This window comes from Abramis brama (genome assembly GCF_963993115.1).
Source record: "Abramis brama genome assembly, chromosome: 9".
Taxonomy (NCBI): domain Eukaryota; kingdom Metazoa; phylum Chordata; class Actinopteri; order Cypriniformes; family Leuciscidae; genus Abramis; species Abramis brama.
This window is the reverse complement of record NC_139971.1, coordinates 6,805,106-6,827,311: the sequence shown is the minus strand read 5'-3', so window position 1 is coordinate 6,827,311 and position 22,206 is coordinate 6,805,106. Positions and strand designations below refer to the sequence as shown.

Below are 22,206 nucleotides of genomic sequence, written 5' to 3'. Positions count from 1 at the left end.
TGTAATAAGTCTTACAAGAGGAATTCTTCACATTAAATTCACACACCAAAACAATTAATATGTTATGAGAAACTCGGTAAAAAAAGAGACAACTTAAACACACATGGAACTTCAGTGAGCTTTATTTTCAAACAAAAACCATCACAGATGTTAACCATTGCACTTTCATACATCTCAAATCTTTAAAAACGTAGCATCACTGAGAAAAATGCCAATTGAAATTACCCAAATTGAAAAGGTGGAAAAAAAAATATATACTTTGGATTTCTTAAATTTGGTTTGTCGTTTTAATCTGCAGTATCCAAAAAAAATAAAAATAAAAAAAAATCATCAAATTTAAGGGCAAAGTTAAGGGATCAAATTTTCCTTACCCTAAACTCCCAAATTGTTCATTTGATGTTTTGAAACCAATTCTCTCCATTTCCCTCCCACCCACTAACCCAGACCGATGCATCTAAGCACCCTCAACACTGAACAGGGCTGCAATTCTCAAAAACACTGTAAGCCAAAGTAGATCGTAGAGACCATTAGAGTCAATGGTTCTACAATCTACTTAGGCTTATGATGTTTTTGGGAAACACAGCCCAAATAAAGTATTGGCATAGCAAGAGATGCATCAGGGCAGCAAAAAAAAACCTTCCCTCTCGGCCCACCCCAAAAAAATAAAAAATAAAAAATAATAAAAAAAAGCAAAGGAAAAAAAAATATTGAAGAAAGAGTGGATTTCAAGATGGCAATTTTTGTATGCTTCAGATAAACTATTAAACAGGCGAGATGTTCTCCACCCTATTCTTCGAAATAAAAGGAAAACAAAACCTAAAATGAAATCAAAACCCCAACCACCATGGCAAAGACCACAGCACATTCAATCCCATGCTGCTTTACAGCATCTCAGGAACGAACAGTGATTTTCACGGCAAGTGGTTACTGAAAAACACCGGGCTGCTGCCAAAGAACCCAGTAACTTGTATACTCCTCTCTAGAGCTGATCTGTTTAAAAAGCCCCCAAAAGAAACCAAAGCTGATTAGCCTGGCGGACCATCTATGCGCACACAGGGGATATGTGCTATAGAGAAGAGAATACAAGCTTGGATTCGAGCAATGTCACTGGGAAAATGTTGCAAGTGCTGGAATATGGGGCAAATAAAAAATTTTTGCTCATAATTTGGTTAATTGTCTCAGGAAAAACTAATAGCAACACTCCGCAGTAGACAAAGCCAATCCGTTTAATAAAATAAAACAAAACATCTCACCTGTTTTTGACTCTTTTTTTTTGAAAGCAGTTGACTTTCTAATGGGGACATTGGTGATGTTACACTCCAACGTTAAATTCAAAGTAAATTCTGTGCCAATAATCACAAAAAAAAAGTGCCAAATTATATCCCTCCCAACCTCCAACCCACCCCATAAAGTTACAACCCTCAAAACGTCACAAGTCAAAACGCATAACTTATTCAAAAAGCAGCAGAAGGGCTAAAGTGTCTCAAGCAAGCCCCTGTCAATCCCCAGAAAAAAAAAAGAAAAAAAAAAGATAATTCACTCAAAAATCTATAAAGGCTATTAGTGTTTGGGGGAGGGGGATAAATATTCCGCTGCAAAAAAAAAAAAAAAAAATCATTTGGTTTCAGCACCCATGAAATACCCATACCCCATCTTAAATACCCTTGTCCCTGCCACAATACTTCCTCAAAACAAAAAATAACTCACCTTCAGTCTAAACACATCTGCCCTAACCGAGGAAGTGGGAAGTGCTCCCAGCACGTGTGCAGTCCGTATTATTGCCCAACCCTTGAACTAAAGTTCAAACTTAAGTGCAGCCCACACTGCAAAGGTTTAGAATCTTCTGTTAAATCTGTGCAGCATCTTAAGAACATGGTCTTGTTACAAAAAAAAGAAAAAGCCTGCTGACTCGCGATGCACTGCATGTCTCTGCCGCTACATTATGTCAGTCCATCGTTTAGAAGTCTTGGCATCCAGTTGTTTTTTTGTCCATTTTTCCTTTTACCAATGGGAACAAAGTTCCCTTCAATCCTCCCACCCCAAACGGTCGGTTTAAAGTCATCATGACCTAGTGCCAGTGAAAACAAACCCATGTAACAGCTACACATCTCGCTTATAAATTCAACATTTTTGCACGTTGCCAATTTGAGCTGCACTGCAGCGAGAAGCACTATTACATGATGAAAATATTAAATTACCTCTGATTAGAGTCACCCGAGTTAGGGGACCCTGCAGAGTGCCTCGTAAGTCAGTGTTACAAGCAAAAGGCTGGAAAGCAAATAAGCCTCATGTTTTCTCAACCCTAAAATGAGGCCATTTATTTGAGCAACCCATGTCAGGAACTTGTCAACACTGGGTAATGGATGAGAGCTAATTTAGAGTGAAGAAGTGCAAATCTGAACAACTGCACCACCTGCTGAAACGCTTAGAAGCTTACACAAAACATTTGAACAGTGTTTTGGGATTTAAAAAAGAAAATGTGGGAGCCCAATTCTTTTTTGTTATAACAAAACAAAGGTGGTGCACTACCTGGAAAGGTTTAAACATTTCCCATGGGCGAAAATTATGGAATAAGCAAACAAAATACCGCCGTCCAGTGCTGACAAAGTCCTGATTTTAAAAGATCTTTCAAACACTGTTTTCAAATGGTCATCCAGCCTTTTTAGCTTGTTTTAAAACAATCCATTTAAAAAAATAAATGAAGTATTTACAAAATGTTTACAATGTGCCAAATCTGTATAAATGGCACATTTAGGACAGAGTGCCTACCCAATAAGAATGCAAAACTGTACTGAAATCAGGAGAAAAAGGGGAGGGGGAAGAAAAAGAAACAAGATGGGGGGAAAAAAAGAAAGAAAGAAATCCACATTCGTCTCAAAGCAGGAGTCCTCATGGCCAAGGAGAAAGGCTGGTCTGAGTCCGGTCAAGTCTCTTAGTGTTGGCCCAGTGAAGACAGAGGGGGAAAGAGTTACGGGTCTCTAGAGGCATGGTATGTTCCATGAGTGGATGAAGGGGGGGAATCCATTGAGAGCCTTGTGGGACTTTTGAAAGCTTGACAAGAACATTAGCTCCTATCATTGTCATCATGCTCACTGATACTGATGCTCACAGTTCTCCAGGGGGCTTCTCTTCACACCATCGTCAAGTATGCCAGAGACTGCACAAACCACACATGCCACCCCCCATCCTCTCTCCCACTGTGAAATCCTGTTCTTCATTGCCCCAAAAATCTATAGGTGGCAAATGCAAAATTATTCTTCTGATGTCAAACAGGAGGGGGCAGACAAGCAATACCAAAAGCCATAGAAAAATCAAGATCATGTCTTAAAATGAAGAGTTATGAAAGGAGAAAAAAAAAATCATATCAGGTTATTACTTTTTGAACAAGTTAGACTGCTTGTTAAGGCACTTGTTTCAAATGACTAGAAACATGAAGATGTGCAGAGGGACAGAGAGAGTGGGGTGAGAATGTGCTTGCAGGCAATAAGTAGTCATTTCTTTTCTTAGGAGATAAATCCTCATGTCCCCTCTTTCCCTCCTCGAGTGATTTGAAGTCTTCAGGATGAATATTTCAGTGCAGCAGTCCTTTATTAGGCCATGAGTCCTTCCCGATTATTGTGCCTTTGCAACATCACATTCCTTGTGGTGGCACCAAACAAGACAGAAAAAAAATAAAAATAAAATGGGGGACGAGGAAGACAGACGGAAGATAGAGTTTAAACAAGATTATCCCCTATTCCCTATACACAGTAGGGAAAGAAAAAAAAGGTGGGGATAGGGGACAAAGGATTGGTGATCTGCAAGGGGTAGAAAAAGAAAAAGATTGTTAAATCAAACATTCAGAGAAACTGAAAGCTGTTGAGTGAGTGACCTTTGAGCTCACCTCTCCTGCTCACAGTTTAACCTCCTCCCCACTCTCACTATGGTACTCGGCCACATATAGACTCTTGTCAATACTGCTGGGAATGGGCTTGATTTCAGTACCCAGCTGTTCTTCAATACCTTTCAGGTTAAAGCGGTCATCATAAGTGATCAAGTTAATGGCCAGACCCAAGTGTCCAAATCGGCCTGTGGGGAGAGAAGGCGAGTGTCATTAATCCAGCTACCCTTTCAAAGTCACTGTTTGGCAAGTGCCAAATGCAACATTACTTGATCTCAGAGCAGAGACCAAAACAAAACCTTACTCACCAGATCTGCCAATGCGATGGAGGTACGTCTCCCCGAGTTTGGGGAAATCGAAGTTGATCACCACATTCACAGCTTGTATATCAATTCCTCTTGTGAAGAGATCTAAACAAAAAAGGAGGGGTCAAAAACACCAACTTTGATTAAATATATCTATTATAAAAGAGGTAAACCGTTCTTACCAGTGCAGACGAGATTTCGACATAAGCCATTTCTGAAATCGTGGAACACACGGTTTCGGTGTTCCTAAAAAAAAAAAAGTTAAAACATGCATTCGCAAAATTGGAAACGTCAACATTTTGGCTAGATTTATAAGCCCAAAATAATGGACATTTTTAATCCTGTAAATTCATTACGTAAACACTTGCTCCATTTCAAAAATCTGCCAATAGCAGTGCAACACCACCACAGGCCCCCTTTACTCCCACCTGTCTCATCTTGGCATGAATGTAGAAACAGGAGTATCCAAGCTGCGAAATCTTCTTGGCCAGGAGCTCCACTCGCTGGGATGAATTGCAGAAGATTATAGACTGATTGATCTGGAGCTGAAAAACAAACAAACAAACTTTAAAAAAAAGATGTCTGCATGTTCTGCAACAGTCAGTTTATCTGTAGTCAGATAAAGTGTGGCATGCACAAGACTCAAAAGGCTTTTACCCTGGAGAACAGAGTATTAAGGCAATGGACTTTCTGCCTTTCAGTCACATAGGCGTAATACTGAGTAACCCCTTTCAGGGTCAGCTCCTCCATCAGGTTTATCTCATAGGGCTTCTGCAGATGGGCATTCTGTTCACAAAAGCAGTGTAAATTAATACTTTCTGAAAACTGATGACAGCCTCGGAAAACAATTACAAGCAAACATTATTGTACTAGGCTTAAAAATTTAGCAAACATACAATAAAGTACAAATCAGTGTTTCTGCAACTAGGTAACAAAAAAAACACAGGCCATTCTATTTGCGCACTCCGGATGCACACAAAACAGTGACCTGACGATTAATGAAATCTTATTGTCATTTACATTTTTGGCTTCCTACGATTAAGAAAATAAAACCGCATTACGTTGTTTTGTTTTTACAAACCCAACACTCACCCTTAATTTAGAACGGTGTGCTTCTGACTGTCCCTAAATTTAGTGCACTGCAGCAACAGTTATTTATTGATTCAATTTATTTATTTTGATATGATTTGTATTATTTACTTTTTAAATATAACTGAACAAAATATATATATAACGTTCAAGAAAATCCACTCTTAATACGACAAGTTTTTTTTAATAAGTTTAAATGCACAATGTTTCCACAGTCAAGTCATTCTGTTTAATAATTGTGAATGACTAAATAACCATAATTATGATTAATATTGGCACAACTGAGCACCCCTAGCGACCACTGGCCAATTTATGAACAAACTTTGAGTCTCAATTAATTGGGTAGCGTTGGACCAGCCATTCATGAGTTCTTACTTGGATTGGAATGTAAAATCCACACTAGAGGTTTCGTAACTACTACCTAGTTTGTAACTAACTGTACTTTATTCAGTTGCACCATTTGTTCTTAAGGCAGAATGTAGCTAGTAGGTTGTAAACTCTCTAAAGTAACGCATTGTCGTTAACCTTCAATGATCCGACAGCAGCCTTCAAATACGTAAGCAGAAGCTGTTTAAATGCTGCTTCAGTTTATGCTGTTTGAATTTCAGTTTATCCTTCATTCTAACTTCTTTTGCCACAGATATCTAACGGCAAAAATACGTTTCCATTAAATTCAATACTAAATCATGAGTAACATAGGTACTTTTATGTAAATAACATTCAGAAACTGTATTTGAAATTAATAACGATCAATAAAATACTGACACAAAAATATAATACTATAAGAAATGTCATTTTTATTTGACATGCACAACACAGACACTAACTATATTTAAGGGCCACTAACAAAGTAATTATCTACAGTTAGGCTTCAACCAAGTTTAATGGTGCAACGTAAAAATATTTAGTAGTGCGCAAGTTATAACTTAGTGCCCATTTACGTCAACACTAGGCTAAGTTGTAACTTGTGCACAGCAAATACAACTGGCTCCTTGTCAAAGGCTGTTTACACTGCAAGTCTTAATGCACAGATCTGATTTTTTTTATCATATCCGATTTTTTGTCCCGTTGTTGTTTTACTATGCGACATGGTTGACCCTTAGGTTCTGAATGGCCGTACTAAAATGATTGTATAATTCACGTCTGTTGGCCAATTTTGCTGCGTGGATAAGTTAAAAGCTGTCATGGATGTTTCCAGCACAAAATCTGACTGAACTGATATAGGCAGCAGAAAATAATGGTAATTAGCGTTTGTTATTTTAGTAGCGTGGTAAGATTTAATTTATTTGAAGGGATTAGAAGGAATTAAAGAGGGTGAGAGAGATTGCAAGTGTGAATTAACTGCATGCATCTAGTGAAGCTGTTAGTTTATTTACAAAAACAGTGAAGTTATCACCTCATTGTTGAGAAATAGCCTATGAAGTAGCTTTCATTAGCAAAGCTTGCTTTATTTTTAAAATTCACAGGGCAGAGGTTGAAAACCAGATTCTATGCTCCTGAATGTTTCTGTGCGCGTGCAATTTCTTCACAGTTTCCACCACAGTAAAATAAGCTGTGAGATTTAGTGCAAGTGCAAACAAGCACGTCGTCTTCATATAACAAAAGCCATCTTTGTGGGCAAACGTGTTGCAATCAATTTTATGTGCCAGTGTAAACGCAGCCAAAAAGACGTGAACATTAAAGTCATAACTGTTACAAAGTTGGCACCGAGAAAGTTACAAGTTCACAATTACTCTATTATTGAAAATAAAATAAAACAATACATACTTAAAAGCAATGCATTTTTTCCCAAGCATTCAAGTTTTGTTTTTAATATCTGAATCAGTGACCTTACCATGAACTTTTGCACACTCAGTGGGAAAGTGGCAGAGTACAGCAAAATTTGCCTTTGTTTGGGCAAAGAGCTCAGCATCTCCTCCATCATCTGTACAAAGTCCTGCGACAGGAGCTTATCTGCCTACTCGGTAACATGGGTTAAACATCAAAGAGATGTGTATTACCATATGGCATTTAAGCAAGTAATTAGCATAACTACAAGATCAAGCTCTTATTCACATACCTCATCCAACACAACCATCTGTACTTGATTGACTTTGGCCACTCCCTTTTTGATGAGGTCTAAAATTCTTCCTGGAGTGGCGATGACAACATGCACTACAGAGGCAAGAGTTTAATCCAATAAGACCCAGGGTTTATGGAAGGTATATTTACAGCAGTTGAAACTATTTTAAAACTGTTCCTGCTCATTTATGATCACTTGCCTGTTTCGTCAAGTCTCATGATGTCATCACGGAGGTTGGTTCCACCTGTAGTTGCCATAACCTTAACCCCGCCCATGTGTTTGCTGACCTGGATGCAGATCTGGCTGACTTGTAGAGCCAGTTCTCTAGTGGGCACAATGACCAACGCTGCAAAAAGCATTTAAAGCATGAAGTCACTTAAAAGCAATAGAGAAATCGTGTATAAAACCTATAATGGTGAAACAATGATCCCTAACAACTTGTAAACATGTCTCATTTAAGATAGTCACTGACCTTGTATGCTGTCTTTCTTCAGGTCAATGCGTTCAAGTAAGGGAATGAGGTAGGCGCCACTTTTTCCTGTGCCGTTCTTGGCTCTGGCTAGAATGTCCCTCCCAGACAACGCAATAGGAATGCTCTCCTCCTGCGGGAGAACACTGTAATGAGCAGTAGACATGTGCCGGTATACGTAATACGATATAATAAATTATTAAAATCAAAAGTTGTAAATGGTTTAATGGATCTGAGCTAACATGAACTAACAATGATCAATTGTGTTTTTTTAAAGGCACACTGTGAAACTTTTCAACCTTCATAATATATTTCCAAGACCCTTGTGATGGTACATCGACTTACAATAGGTTGAATGACACGTCTGCCATAGCCTTTTCTCAGATGGGATAGCTATCTGATCGTGAAAAGACCAGGTGTAAATGCCCTCCGAAACGCATTCAAGACAGATTTGAATCCGATCGCTCAAACCACTTCAGGAGGAGGTCTGAGCCGCATTCCAGACGAAACTGGACAAGTGTAAATGCATCTGGTTGTTGAAACCACATGTAAATTGTACTCCTCTCAAAAATGCTAAAAATAAAAATGCGTGAGCGTGTTATAGGCTATATGTTATAGACAGCTACTGGAACACGCATCACCACAGATGAGCAACTGAGCATAGTCATCAAGAGAACGTGCAAACTATCGCGAATCAAAGTGAAAGTAAGTCGCAGACGCTTAACACACAATCATCATTAAAAGTAAAGAAATGAAATGATCTTATCAGGGCTGTTACTGCTCTCTCTTATTGCTGTCTTTGATTTTGAAATTTTAGCTGATGATCAATAAAATGCTGTTCATATCTGTTGCTTTCGGTGACGTGCACTCCATTAAATCTGCATACAGCGCGGGAATTGAAGATCGGATTTAAATCCGTTTCGCAAAAACACATTTATGTGACCAGGTGTAATTGGAATTGTTTTGATAAATCAGATAGCCATCCGATCTGAGAAAACGCATGAAGTGGCCAGTAAATAAATCTCTTATTTGTAAACTTGTTTGCATTCTATGTTGTAGCGCTTGCTTGTAGTATGTTTTTTTTTATATGCTGTTCATTCATTTATTGCTGATAATTAGACCAGTCCAATAATTTCCACACGTCTAGCTAGCTTTCGATTATCAGAGCTGTTAACAGACTTGCTAAAAAAACACTCGTTTCTCTTACGTGTTTTTTGCGTTATGTTTTATAGCTTGCCTCACGAACTAGTTTGCCAGCTGAACTCAGGTGTTGTGAGGTGTATTTATCACGTAGTCCTGAGGGATATCAGACGACGCTGTTGACGTTGATTCTTGCGATTATCATGAGAACAGTTTTTAATATCTCACATAATTATCAGGACATAAATAAGCCTAACGTAGAGGTTGTAAATAGTGTAAACGAGTACAATTTGCAAACTATTATGATAAATTGCAATAATCATGTCTTCGGAGTCTATCTATGCCTATTCCATGCCCGATGCAGGTACCGGTGTGCAGGGTGGGAGGAGGGGTATTTACGACAGTGCAAGTATTCCATAGCAAATATGTGTTTGACAAAAACAATTCCTTCACAGTGTGCCTTTAACGTTAACGAAGAATAACTAACAATGAGTAATAGTAACATTTGTTACATGTTAGTTAGTTAATGCATTAACAAGACCTTATTGTAAAGGGTTACCTATTTTTCGTTATAATTTTTAAACATGTTTACTTTATACATTTTTTGTGTATTGCTTTATTGTATTTATATATTTAGAGTTCTTTTTGTTAGACAAAAAGTTATTAAACCTGTTATAGTATGATAACACTTTTTTGTAACTTATTTCAATATCATGATAATACCGTTTACCGTGATAAAAGCTTCAGCAATTATCGCAACATGAAAATTTGATACAGTCACATGCCTAATGAGCAGATTGGTCAGATTAAATGCAGACTTCTCTTGCCTTACACTAGATGGAAACTGTATGGTCACTAACAGACAAAAAGGTAAAAAAGCATAAAGTGTCTAAATTCTGTGAGCCATTATCATTCACTTAAAAGTAAGTTTCAAGAGTTGTTTTTTTTTTTTTCAAGAGTTCAAATACAAACTTCTAAATAAGTCACACACTTTGATTGGCACGACTAATAAGACTGCAATTTAAATATGAATTCTGCATGTCTGTGTGGAATGAGAGCTGCGGTTTCGTCTAATTCTCAAGCGTGCATGACACTCTGGTGTTGTCAGCATCTGTAGTCTTACTGTCTATGAGGACATGAACTTCATCTCCAGAAGTGCACTGAGGCACTTGAGCATTTCCACCATTTATTTTGGTAAAACCATCATCATATCAAATACACACAAACTCAGTCTATGTGACAACCCATCAAAATAAAAATTTGGTTTAACTTGAGGAAACTGTGACAAAAATATTCCTATTGCACAGAAGAATGAACTTCAAGTAATAATAATAATAATAATAATAATAATAATAATAAACTAATAATAATAAACAACAATAACAATAACAATAACAATAATAATAATATTATTTTAAGATGCACCTAAATTTCACTAAACCGCTCTAAATTTCTCAGCCGATTCCGGCTTAAATTTCTTTTATTTCTTTCCCCCAAAAATAAAATAATTCTTAAATGACCCCAAACTTTTGAAGGGTAGTGTTTAATGTTCCAAAACCTTTCTATTTCAGATAAATGCTGTTCTTTTGAATTTTCTATTTTTCAAAGAATCCTGAAATAAAAATGTAAACGTAACATTGATAATCAGAAATGTTTCTTGAGCATCAAATCATCATATTAGAATGATTTCTGAAGGATCATTTGACACTAATGTAATGATGCTGAAAATTCAGCTTTGATCACAGGAATAAATTACACTTTACTCATATATATATATACATATACTCATATATATATATATATATATACAACAGCGGTTTTAAATTGTAATATTTCACAGTATTATTTTTATATCTACAATATTTAATACAAACTGTAATCAAATAAATGCAGCCTTGGTGAGCAGAAGAGACTTCTTTTAAAAACATTAAAAATCTGACCGATCTAAAACTTTTGACCGGTAGTGTGCATGTATGTCTTATTCTTAATTTGGGAATAAATAAAACTAATTTCATAGGGCCGTACACATGGTATTTTTTTCTCAGCCGATTAGCTTTATAATTAACTTCTCTTCAGCTAGGAGTGATATTTGCCATCATGTAACTTTTTTTGCCTCTTACCTGTATAGGTGACGGCTTCTCCCAGCCCATTTCAAAGATGCCCATAAGCAACTCCCGTTTCAGGCAGTAATCCTCAAACTCGTTTCCCTTGGTCGCCGTCACATCCTGTAAATTGATAATGATTGCATTTTACAGAGTTTTACAGACCAGAACAAGCACATCAGAGAAAGACTCTGGTTCAGAGGCTACCTTTACTTCACAGACATTAGAGCTGCATGATTACGAAAAAAATGAGAATCACATTTTTTTGTATAAAAGACCACAATTCTCCCACAATCCTAATGAGACAACTACACAAAACAGTAACTGTACGTTCACACCTCCACCAGCGAGAGTGGCAAAATTCGCTCTCGCCGCCCTGCCAACGACACCGGAGAAAGATTCGGGGACGCTCTGATGCTGACGTAGATCGAATTGCGTTCTCTGGAATCCTCTCAGGCGGAGGACTTCTACATTCTGATTGGTTGCCGCCGAACCGCGTCATAGCTTATTACCATAAAGTTGACCTGACTTCAACTCTCCTCGCCGCTCTCACCGTCCAAGACACGCCGCGCCGGAGCTCGCCGCCGGCTCTCATTGAAAATGAATGACTTCTGGTCACTTGTACGCTCTCGCCGGCGGCGGTGTGAAGGCACAGTAAGGCTGTCACTAACGATTATTTTGGTAATCGGTCGATTATTTTGACAATTAATGGAGTAATTGTTTTTTTATTGTGGTAGTGGTAATAAAAACAGATCCAAGCAAACAAAATTTAAAATGCATATTTTAATAACAATGAGGCAATAATATTTGGTATCAAAATAAAGCATCAAAAGCAAGTCATCATATGGTTTTATAGAACAATACTTAAAATACGTAATAGGCTATAATATACATAATACAAAATACGTAATAGGCTATAATATACATAATACAAAATCAACTTATGTCGATATGTATTATAAAAAGAAAATTAAGGATGCACGAATGTTCAGCGACCGAAATTATTCGACCGCAAAAAGCAAAAAAAGCAATTTCGGTGTTCGGCCTAATAAGTGAAAATACAGAATAAATTTTGCTGAACAATTACATTTTTGATGACGCGATCAAATAGCAACCACGAGGCGCGCACACTTTATAAATGCAGCAAACATATCGGCAGTGTGGAAGCATTTTAAAGTGTCCAAGAAATTGCATACACTGTTCTGCTGGCAAAATATGGCCAAATAAAAATTATTTTATTTTACTAATTTGTTTATTTTAAGTAATATTGTTGGTCCAATGTCTGCTGGAATGTAAAAAAATTGTTCAGTGTTAAATATTTTTAAATTGTAATTTTGTAATTGATTTTTCTTTGAAAAGCAAGACAAACTAGTAAAAAGCATTTTATTTAATTTATGCAATGGTGAAATTGGCAAAATAAATGGGATAAAATGCGAAAAAGGCGTTTCATCATATTCGGTTTCGGCCAAGAATTCATTTTGGTGCATCCCTAAAAAAAAAAAAAAGCCTGGTCGTTATTAATACTAAAGCCTTGTTTATACTTTCGCCTGGCTCTGCAGCGCGAGTCTCTGCTGACTGCGCGCGCAACTCCCCAAACGGACGAGGCGTTTATACTTGACGCACTCGCCGTTGTACTATTCTTTGAAACGACAGGGGGCGACTCGAGTAATTGTCCTCTAAACCATCAGGAATCAACGGTGAGAAGAAGAAAGCTACACACTTGACAGTTTATTTTAGTACACCACCACCAATACCACACTACAAAAAGAATTGTGTAAAACCCAGTAAACCCTGAGATTATTACTCGTGACAATAAAACAAAATATATGGATATGAGAATGTGTATACAATATAACAATTAACGATCTCTTACATATTTTCTAATTTCACTAAACATTTAATTAAGTTTCGTGAACATTTTTATTAAACATGGACCTTTATGTTCATTAAAAATACTTTTATGCTATTGTATGCTAATTTTTTTAAATGTAAGCAACTAATTTAGACGTGCAAACTGGGTGCCGGTGTGGTGAGAAGTTTGAGCTCGGCCAGATTCGGCTCGAAGTCGTTCATCTTCGGATGCGGAGCCGCGCGCATCGTTACAAAAAAAGCCGTGTACACCGCCAAGTGAAATGGGGTCTTGTGCACCCAACGCGAACGACCGCCCACACCGCAATGACGTGGTGTCTATATCTATATCTATATCTATATCTATATCTATATATATATACATATCTCACAGACCAATCAGCGCATGACATCATAGCAATGCGAGAGCGATCCAAAAGCACAAGTAGTCGTATGTTCTCCAAACACTCCCGCAGCTCCGATGCATCTCGAACAAGCCTTCCATCAACAATGGAGGTTGTTACATTACTATTGATGCTCATGGCTTTGTGAACCTACATCAGCATCCAAACACGGCGAATCCAACGCAATCGTGCAGCTCATTGTAATTTGCATAGACAGATTACAATAGAGCTGCTATTAGCTCCATTAGCTGCATTTAAAAAAATGCTGGTCACAAGTTTCTGTTCGTCTTGTTGGTCACGGTAACCCTGCCCCCAGCCCCTGATGCAAGCGGTTCTTACTAGGGATGCACCGATCCGATACTCAGTATCGGTATCGGCTCCGATAGTGCCATTTTTGGCGGATCGGGTATCGGTCAGACAAGGCCGATCCAAATCCGATATTGTGCGTATACTATTCAGTGTTATTGTTAAGCCCCACAAACATTATTAAGCACCATAAGTTTTCGTGCACAATATTATAAGTGTTCTGAAGCCATTATATAGTATAATGTGAGATATAAATTAATATTTAAGTCGTTAAATTCAAGATCACGTAAACGTTTCCCTCAGCTGCGCTGTCAGTCATTCTCCATTCAGCATTCAAACAGCGCGTCGCGATCGGTTACGACAGTTAACACGATGAAACTCTCTCCAAGATGATTCAATGTTACTATTATTATACTTGATCTGTAGATAAAGGTCTATGGTTTCGCATAAAACAACTTTATCTTGCTGGACTGTATTGCTGTACCTTAATCATGTTACTTTCTACGGGTGTCTGTTAGATCACAACACTGGAGTAAAGTCAGGTACTATTTGTTCTTCACGCACACAGTAACTGAAATTTAAAACGGTTAAAAGAAAATGCTGAATAGACTATTGCATAGATAGATACTGTATAATACACTACGCCTCAATATGTATTTTCTTTGTGCTTTAAACTTTTCAATGCGGACTCGACGGGCTGCGCGCTGACTCATGTTGCTTCAAGCGCATCATTCTGCGCTCGATTTATGTCAGATTATGATCATATATTTTTTGTTGTTTTTCTTTTTTTCAGTTCTTATTATCAGTTCAGCACAGAGTTATAGAAATTATACTTGATTAAAAAAAAAAAACTGCGCTGGTATCGGTACGGATCGGTATCGGCTGATACTCAGAATTTTTGGTATCAGATCGGATCGGTTCTGAAAAAATGGTATCGTTGCATCCCTAGTTCTTACTTCTAGACCAGCAATGTTTTGGCGCTACTTACGAACCTGCCTTTAATTTTCAAGTGATCCTGAAGACCTTAATTGGTTGCTTCAGGTGTGTTTGATTAGGGCTGGAGATGAACTGTGCAGGAGAGTTGATCGGCAGGAGCAGGATTGGGCACCCCTGTGCTATAGTATGGTTTTCAAATAGTTTAAAATGTTGTGCAGCCTTAGAAAACGGTCTAATAATGCGGTTCAGTGATTTTCATCCATGGAATGCTCCACTTCCGGTATTTTGCCAGTTACTTGAAATATAATAAAAAAATACATAGAATTTACATTTAGTTTGAAAGAATGATTCGATGACTCGCTAATAAAGACTTCACTTGTTTCATTACTGGATTAATCAGTGTTTTTGAACGATTCTCTTGAATGAATGATTCAATGACATACATTTAACAGTCACTTGTTGCCACCTACTGGTGTAACGACGTAATTGATATAATCTTTAAGGCATCAATGTTTCAAAAGGTGACTATTTTGATCACTACTGTACATTTAGTAATAAGATTGCGTGAGTGTTTGAATCGAGATTACGATCTTTTAACAATTAATCGTGCAGCTCTAACAGGCAGACAAGTAAACCTGTTAAAGATGGACTTACTGAAGTTCTCATGCGCATATCCTTTGGAGGAAGTTTTAGATTCTTCTTCCAGTCATCCCCAGGCCTGATAAGGAAAAAAAAAATCCCAATCACCACCATAATAAAGCAGCACTCACTGCATAATCTGCACTCCCTCAAGGACTTACTTGATGATAGTGTTGGCTGTGGGTGCAGGCTGGGAGTTGCCATTGTTGACTGTGCTGGAGGCTTTGACCTGGGTAGGCTGCATTGTTTGGGACCCCCCTCCACCTCCTCCAGGACCCCCTGCTGGCTTAACAGAGCCTCGCATTTGGCCATTCTGATTCGACAGTCCCAGAATCACTGGATTCTCCATTCTGGCTGTACTCATGTCTTAAATATTCTATCCTCCAAACGTGACAAAAACAGTGGAGATAAGTTTATCTGGATGGGCTTGCAAAACAATTCACAAGTTGTCCTTCCCACAGCTTTCGCAGTGTCCAAAGCGCACAAAAAAAAAAAAAAAAAGTTAAAGCAATATTTTTCACCAGTTCCTTGTTCCTCAATATGCAAGTCTCTTGTGGAACATCTCAATATGAATGTCACTCAAGCAACAGGTCACAGATATAAGCGGGGAGGATTAGCTTCAATTATCCTTCCATCAATGAGTGAATCTTTCCTCTGCAAAAGGAAAGTTTCACAGAGCAGGGGCCAGGAAGCCAGTGTTAGTCTTTTCGATGATTCTGTCCATTCCTTTCTCTCCAATTTCAACTATTTTAAATATTTTCCACCTGTGTGAGAGAGAAAGAGAATCTTAAAGCACATAATATGAAGCGTCAAACAAAACCACCAATCAAGATTTGAGTCAATGCCTATACAAATTATGTAGGACAGGGGTTTTCCAACCTTTACAGAGGTTAAAATAGATTCTCATTTGCATAACTTTTCAAAAACATTACCTTAACAGAGAAAAAACCTTTTCCCACATTAAAAAAAAAAAAAAATCTATATTTTGATTGAAGTAATAACATCACGATATGTTATTTTCTGTGGCGAATTCAAATGCTCAAATGATTCCTTTACTGGATCTCTTAGCGCTGTGTAATAACCAAGCGGCAACATTCTAATCTGAAAAATGAAGCCTACCCGGAAGTGCGAAAAACTGCAATACATCGAAAATCCGCTAGAGGAAGGTCCCAAAAGGGAGCAAATGTCCATAGACCCCATGTTAAAATGTCCGTTTTCACAGCATAAATTCATGTTTTTACAGGTTGGTCCCATGGACTTTTATTGTATTTTTCGATAGGTTCCGAGTGCCTGACAACTGTGAGGGGGGTGAATTTTTTTCTAACTCATTAGTTTAGATCGTATTTAGATATAAAATGTATGACAATAAGGGCGTGGTTAACTTTGATTGACAGCTTGATTGACAGCTGATAAGGCAGCGCCAAGGAGAATGACAACATAAGCAGCGCCATTTTTTAACACAGTTGAAATATAATACTACTGTTTTTGAATCATGAAATGTAGTTTTAAGAGTTTTTCAGGCGAAAATTTAGTTGTTTAAAGCTCAAATCTGTGGTTTATTTATAAAGATTTATGAAAATTTTATCCAGGTTGTGAGATCCAGCGATGACCGGGCGCTCGGCGTTCATGTACCCCGCCTGGAACAGCCTTTCCTCGGCTAGTCGTTCTGACGTTTGCCGCTGACTCTGGCGTCTCTGTAGTGGTTAAACATGAGATATAATTTGTCTTGTGTATATCTAACGGGTGATTTTTGGTCTCGTGAATCTATAATTTGTTCCCTGGCCAATCGTTTTGGCTGAGGGGAAGTTTCATAACTTTATAAGCTATTTAACTTTACCGTTGTATGGTTAGACTAGATCGAGCGCTGACTTTGTATGTTTGACTGAATCCTTTGCTTTATTTGTATAGCTTCTTGTAACTTTACCTTTTACTTTTATAATGGCTAATATTGATAAAAGTGAAATTTAACAAAAAGAGACTGGGTTGAGTTTTGTCATTTTAAATTTTAATACAACGAAGATGATCTGTAATGTTGTTTACTGCAACATCTGTTGTTTAGTACAAATGCACATATTGCCTGGACCATATTAAAATGTTTAATATTTTTATATTATATTTAAAACGAAAAGAGGCAGGTTTGTGTTTTATATTTCGTTTTGTCATAAATAGGCAAACGTTATATGCAGTGAATATAATCAATACGCGCTGCCTGAACCACATTTGTGTGGCTATAATGTTAAAGATTTCTTTAAATGAAAACGAAAAGAGTTAGTATGGTGTTTTATAACATATTTTGTTGCCTAAAATATACAGAGAAAACCGGAGTAGCAGAGCGAGCTGAGTGACACGCGCTGCGTCCTTTACCCATATATGGATTGGCCAGAAGGTGGGCGGGGTTAGGATATCCCAAGATTTTCCAAGATGGCGCCGCCCATACCCCCCATAAACGGCTTCAAAACCGTTCTTCAGAAAGTCTATGGGTGACGTCACAGACGCTTTGTCCATATTTTTTACAGTCTATGGTAATAACAGTGTCACTTGATCAAGATCAGCTCGCGCTGCACTGACATTGGTCCAACTGATAAACTGTTAACGACAATGGTGTACCATAGGGCTGGGACGGTATGGATTTTTTCTTACCGCGGTTGAAAAGCAAGAAATTCCCGCGGTATAGCGGTAAACCGCTTTAAATCAACCTGATGGTTTAGAGGACGAGTCGCCCGCTGTCGTTTCAAAGAATAGTATACGGCGAGCGCGTCAAGCATAAAATGCCTCGTCCACTTGGGGAGGCGCGCGCGCAGTCAGAGAAGAGATAGTGAGCCCACCCACACTGACAACTGATTGGTTGACTTACCGAAACGGGCCAATCAGGATGCTCTCTCTCCCTCCCTCTCCCTCTCTGCCGTGCGCGCGCTACACGGTTTGGAACACAGTCTCTGTCTCGCATGCGCACTCTTGCTCTCTCGCTCTAGATTCCGGGAGATTTTAACTAATTTGTGGGCATCATGGAGCCGCTATTAATATGCGGGAGACTCCCGGAACTTCTGGGAGACTTGGGATGTCTGTAGGTACTCTCGCATATAGGCCTAATAGTCAATACGAATGGAATGTTATTATGTGTCATGGAACATTGCGCTCCCCAACTCGCGAAAGGTCGGATGTGCTCCATCTTTTGATGGATTCAAGGTTTTCTAAACAAAACTTATGTAAGACACAATGTCATTAGACACAATCCATGTCATTAGAATCAATGTAATTAGACACAACGTGCACACATGTGCAGGCCAATGCTTTTTTTTTTTTTTTTTTTTTTTGTGATGACGGTGACGAGCTCAGACCCGCGGTAGGCATCATGTGACCGCGGTATTGCGGTAACCGCCCCAGCCCTAGTGTACCATCGATAAATAACGATACCGCTTTATCGCCCAGCCCTACTTTCACCATCATGAATGTTTGTATTCACCACTCTGTAGAAGAATGCACATGTACACAGGCACGTAGGGTTTCTTTACAAAGTGACATCGCCACCTACTGGCCTGGCATGTATAATACAGCGCTTTTAGTCATTTTCACGGATCTGTGCGAATAGGACCATTTTGACAATTATCAATTAGTCACATCTGCGTGCTGCATCAGCCAGTCACGTCACTTTACAGTAGTGAATAACAAGTTTCTTTGCACAAAAAGCATAATGAAAACAGCAGAGGACACAGAGTGTGCTGCTGCGGGAAAGGTACATGATCCAAGTTGTCCGAAACATGAGAATGCTTTATATTTATAAGTGCTTCAAACACAGGCATAAGCATTTACTGCGTCTTGCCCTGCCGTGCTTTGACAGATGCGTGTGACGTTTAATGTTTCTGGCAGCGCATAACTTACATTTTATGGTTATATCCTTGTCTGTAAACGTTTGAAAGTCCCGCGAGTATTTCCATTTTGCATATCCTGACAACAAGGGTCTTATTAAACTTCACAGTCTTCAATGAACAAGCTTAAGTTAGAAATTAAGTGCAAGTTTAAAAATTATACATGTAGCACAAGCAATATACATGAGAGCTGTAACAGTAAAGGCACTATTGTTGGAATAGCCCATTAATGTAATATAATAGTGTGTTTTCAGACCTCGTAAAATTCAACATTTTGTGCTTTTGTTTGTCTATTATTTTAATTCAGTTGTTTTAATTTCTGCTTAAAAATAAGCAATCAGTTGTTTTAGGTTTAAAGTATTAACACTTTTTTGCGTATAATGTACAGCATAGCCTACATGGATACATTCACTATATTTGTTTTCATAAGCTTTATTTTACACATTGCTTGGAGGACAGCATTGGATAGGATGTGGAATAATATTGTTTAAAATAATGAATTTATTTATTTTTAATATAAATCTTTTAATGTATAAAATTTTTAGGTTTTTTTTTCATCCGATTAATCAAAAATAATCGAGAAGCAAAATAATCTTAAGTTGCAGCCCTAAATTCAGCCATTAAGATATTTAATTCACAAATGTGCACAATTCTTTGGTAAAACAGTTAACGTTAGGCTACTAAATTTTGAAACTAACAAGTGAAGTTTCACTTCTGTTGCCATCTCAAAATGGCAAAACATGTGCGGATCAATCTGCCAGACTAATTCGAGTAGTAATTTAGCATATGTGGTATTAATACAGCACATTTACACTAAATTGTAATGTTACAGCAGCAAAAGAGTTAACTCACTGTAGAAGGAATTATATACGGAGCAAAAAGCTCTGGCAGAAGAGGCACAGGAAAAGTCTGTCAACTCAGAGATAATTTGTAATCAAACTGGAATAGACTTGATAAGGAGAAAAACATGCATGGTTTGAAAATATGAACAAGGAACGTAAACCTTAGATGTCAAATCTGACCTCAGTAATGATGGCATACATGTGAACCTGGCACAAAGTCAACATGATAGGCCTCATATTAAAACAGCCGCTACTTAAATCATTTACAGATTACATAGACATGAATATGGGGATTTCGCTGATGTTGTGGGTTTGTTAAACAGATACAGTAGCAATCTGAAAAAATATGTGTGTAATCTGGTTAAAATTAGAAACAATGTAAATGCTAGTTAGCTGAAGTTGACTGAAAGTCCTCCCTAGTCACTAAACTCACTAACGGAACACGGTAAACCAATGTATCTCAATGTAAGCAATGTTACTCTGTCGTTATTCTCTCTTAGATAACTCTCTTAAATTTCAACCGTCTTGCTTCAACACAACGTGCAAATCGCTGTCACGCAGATAATGCTAATGTTTAGCTAAGCGGCTACCCCTTGCGGCTTCATTTCAGTTAACAGTCGGATAACGTTTAAACAGTTAGGGAATACAGCTATTAATAATACAATTTTGACATGCTGCTTCGATTAGAAGTTAAATGAAATATTTGAACTGTGTGAAAGAAAAAAATATTAGCACTGTGCTAGAGTTCATTAGCTTTTGCGTCCACACACAGGCCGCACGCGAATTAACCACTAACTGATTCACAATTAACGGTCTAAATCACTAAACACCCATTTTTATAAGCCATAAGACATCGGTTAGAAAACATTTACTGCTTACTAAAGCAATTAGCTGAATGCCTTGAGTGAGACAAGAAAATATTCATGACACCACAGACAAATATGTAAACACGCAGCTAAAAAGAAACCCCCAAACCGGACTTAAAATCTAACTATATACACCACATAAATTGGGACTTTCTGTAAACTTACCAAACGTGGCTGAGTATATCTTTCTGCGTGTTTGTGAATTATAGATGTAGAGCTCTGACATATATTTTAGGGGTGTAAAGCGAGTGTGTAAGATGGCTTCCAGTCATCTTTAAACCCTCCCATAATCAGTCACATGAGAGCCCTGTCTAATCCACAAAAACACCGCGCATAATAGAATTATTTATTTAATGCATTTTTACTGCGGATTTTATTTTAAATGCATGGAAAATATTTTATATATCTAATTTTTTTTATCAATACAAAACACGTTGCATTGCAGTTTATTATATTTATAATTATTTATATGCATTTTTGTTGGCGTAAATAGTCACAATTATACTTTTCCTTTAAAAAAAAAAAAAAAAAAAAAAAAAAAAAATATATATATATATATATGTATATATGTATATATGTATATATATATGTATATATATATATATATATATATATATATATATATATATATATATATATATATATATATATATATATATATATATATATGTGGCAATGCTGTTTAATTCTTACCTGAGCTTGTTTTTGTCTTGACTCTTGGCAGAAACCTGACATGTGAAGTGAGTCATTTAATCAGGTAAACATGTTTGTGCTTGACTAATTGGTGGGTAATGTAGGCTAATGTGATTTAAAGAAGATTGACATTTATTTGAATCCCTAAAACCATACGTTTTCATTATAATTATTTATGTGTTGAAGATGTTTGGTATGCACATGTTAGAAATCTGTTGATAGGGACACCAGTGGGATTCAGACAGAGATTAATTAATTGCCATATAGCTGAATTACTCTCTCCTGACCAATTAAACTGTTCTAATTGAATTAAGGCTTATGCTTCCCTGATACCTTACACAGGATAAGTTGTTTGGAAAATGGAATGCTATGTTGGTTACAAGAGTGAAATCAGACACAATATCAATGCATGTTATCAATGAGCCCTTGAAGAGATTTCTTTCCTAGTAAACTGGAACCACTCCAGCAAGCTTCACACTCCGAATGGGTCCATCACTGTAGCAATCATTTTTTTAAAAAATTCTGAGAAAAAAAAAAAAAAAAAAAAAAAAACCGAGCATTAGGCTAATTGTCGGTGCAAAACCCACTGCAATGCAGGAGTGTTGTAGGTGGTTGCTTGTGGTCTAGCCTACATGTTAAAATATGAGTAATAGAGAAAGTGACGCTTGCCTATAGCAGCACAACACTGGAATGCAATCTATGTCAGATGTTATAAATATAGAACATTTTGCATACAAAGTCTTTCTGATTTATATATGT

At 37.4% G+C, this 22,206-nt stretch overlaps 1 protein-coding gene across 1 annotated transcript; it reads right to left on the bottom strand.

Moving 5' to 3' along the window:
• Positions 1-106: 106 nt before the first annotated feature.
• On the bottom strand, positions 107-21,050 carry ddx6 (DEAD (Asp-Glu-Ala-Asp) box helicase 6). Its single transcript, XM_084124269.1, has 14 exons — positions 20,920-21,050; positions 15,342-15,944; positions 15,196-15,259; positions 11,066-11,170; positions 7,809-7,938; positions 7,536-7,682; positions 7,334-7,428; positions 7,109-7,231; positions 4,843-4,971; positions 4,614-4,730; positions 4,368-4,431; positions 4,189-4,290; positions 3,884-4,068; positions 107-3,797 (listed from the first exon to the last, which is right to left on the bottom strand). The coding sequence occupies exons 2-13, from the start codon at positions 15,542-15,544 to the stop codon at positions 3,893-3,895; spliced, it is 1,455 nt and encodes a 484-aa protein (XP_083980395.1). The 5' UTR covers positions 15,545-15,944; positions 20,920-21,050; the 3' UTR covers positions 107-3,797; positions 3,884-3,892.
• Between the last annotated feature and the right edge of the window lie 1,156 nt (positions 21,051-22,206).

Excerpts from the sequence above, each read along its gene's own strand:
- ddx6 (XM_084124269.1), bottom strand. The coding sequence starts at position 15,544 with ATGAGTACAGCCAGAATGGAGAATCCAGTGATTCTGGGACTGTCGAAT. Across the intron at positions 7,939-11,065 it reads AGAAGCCGTCACCTATACAG|GAGGAGAGCATTCCTATTGC; the intron begins GTAAGAGGCAAA and ends GTTCTCCCGCAG. Across the intron at positions 7,683-7,808 it reads GAAGAAAGACAGCATACAAG|CGTTGGTCATTGTGCCCACT; the intron begins GTCAGTGACTAT and ends TGCTTTTTGCAG.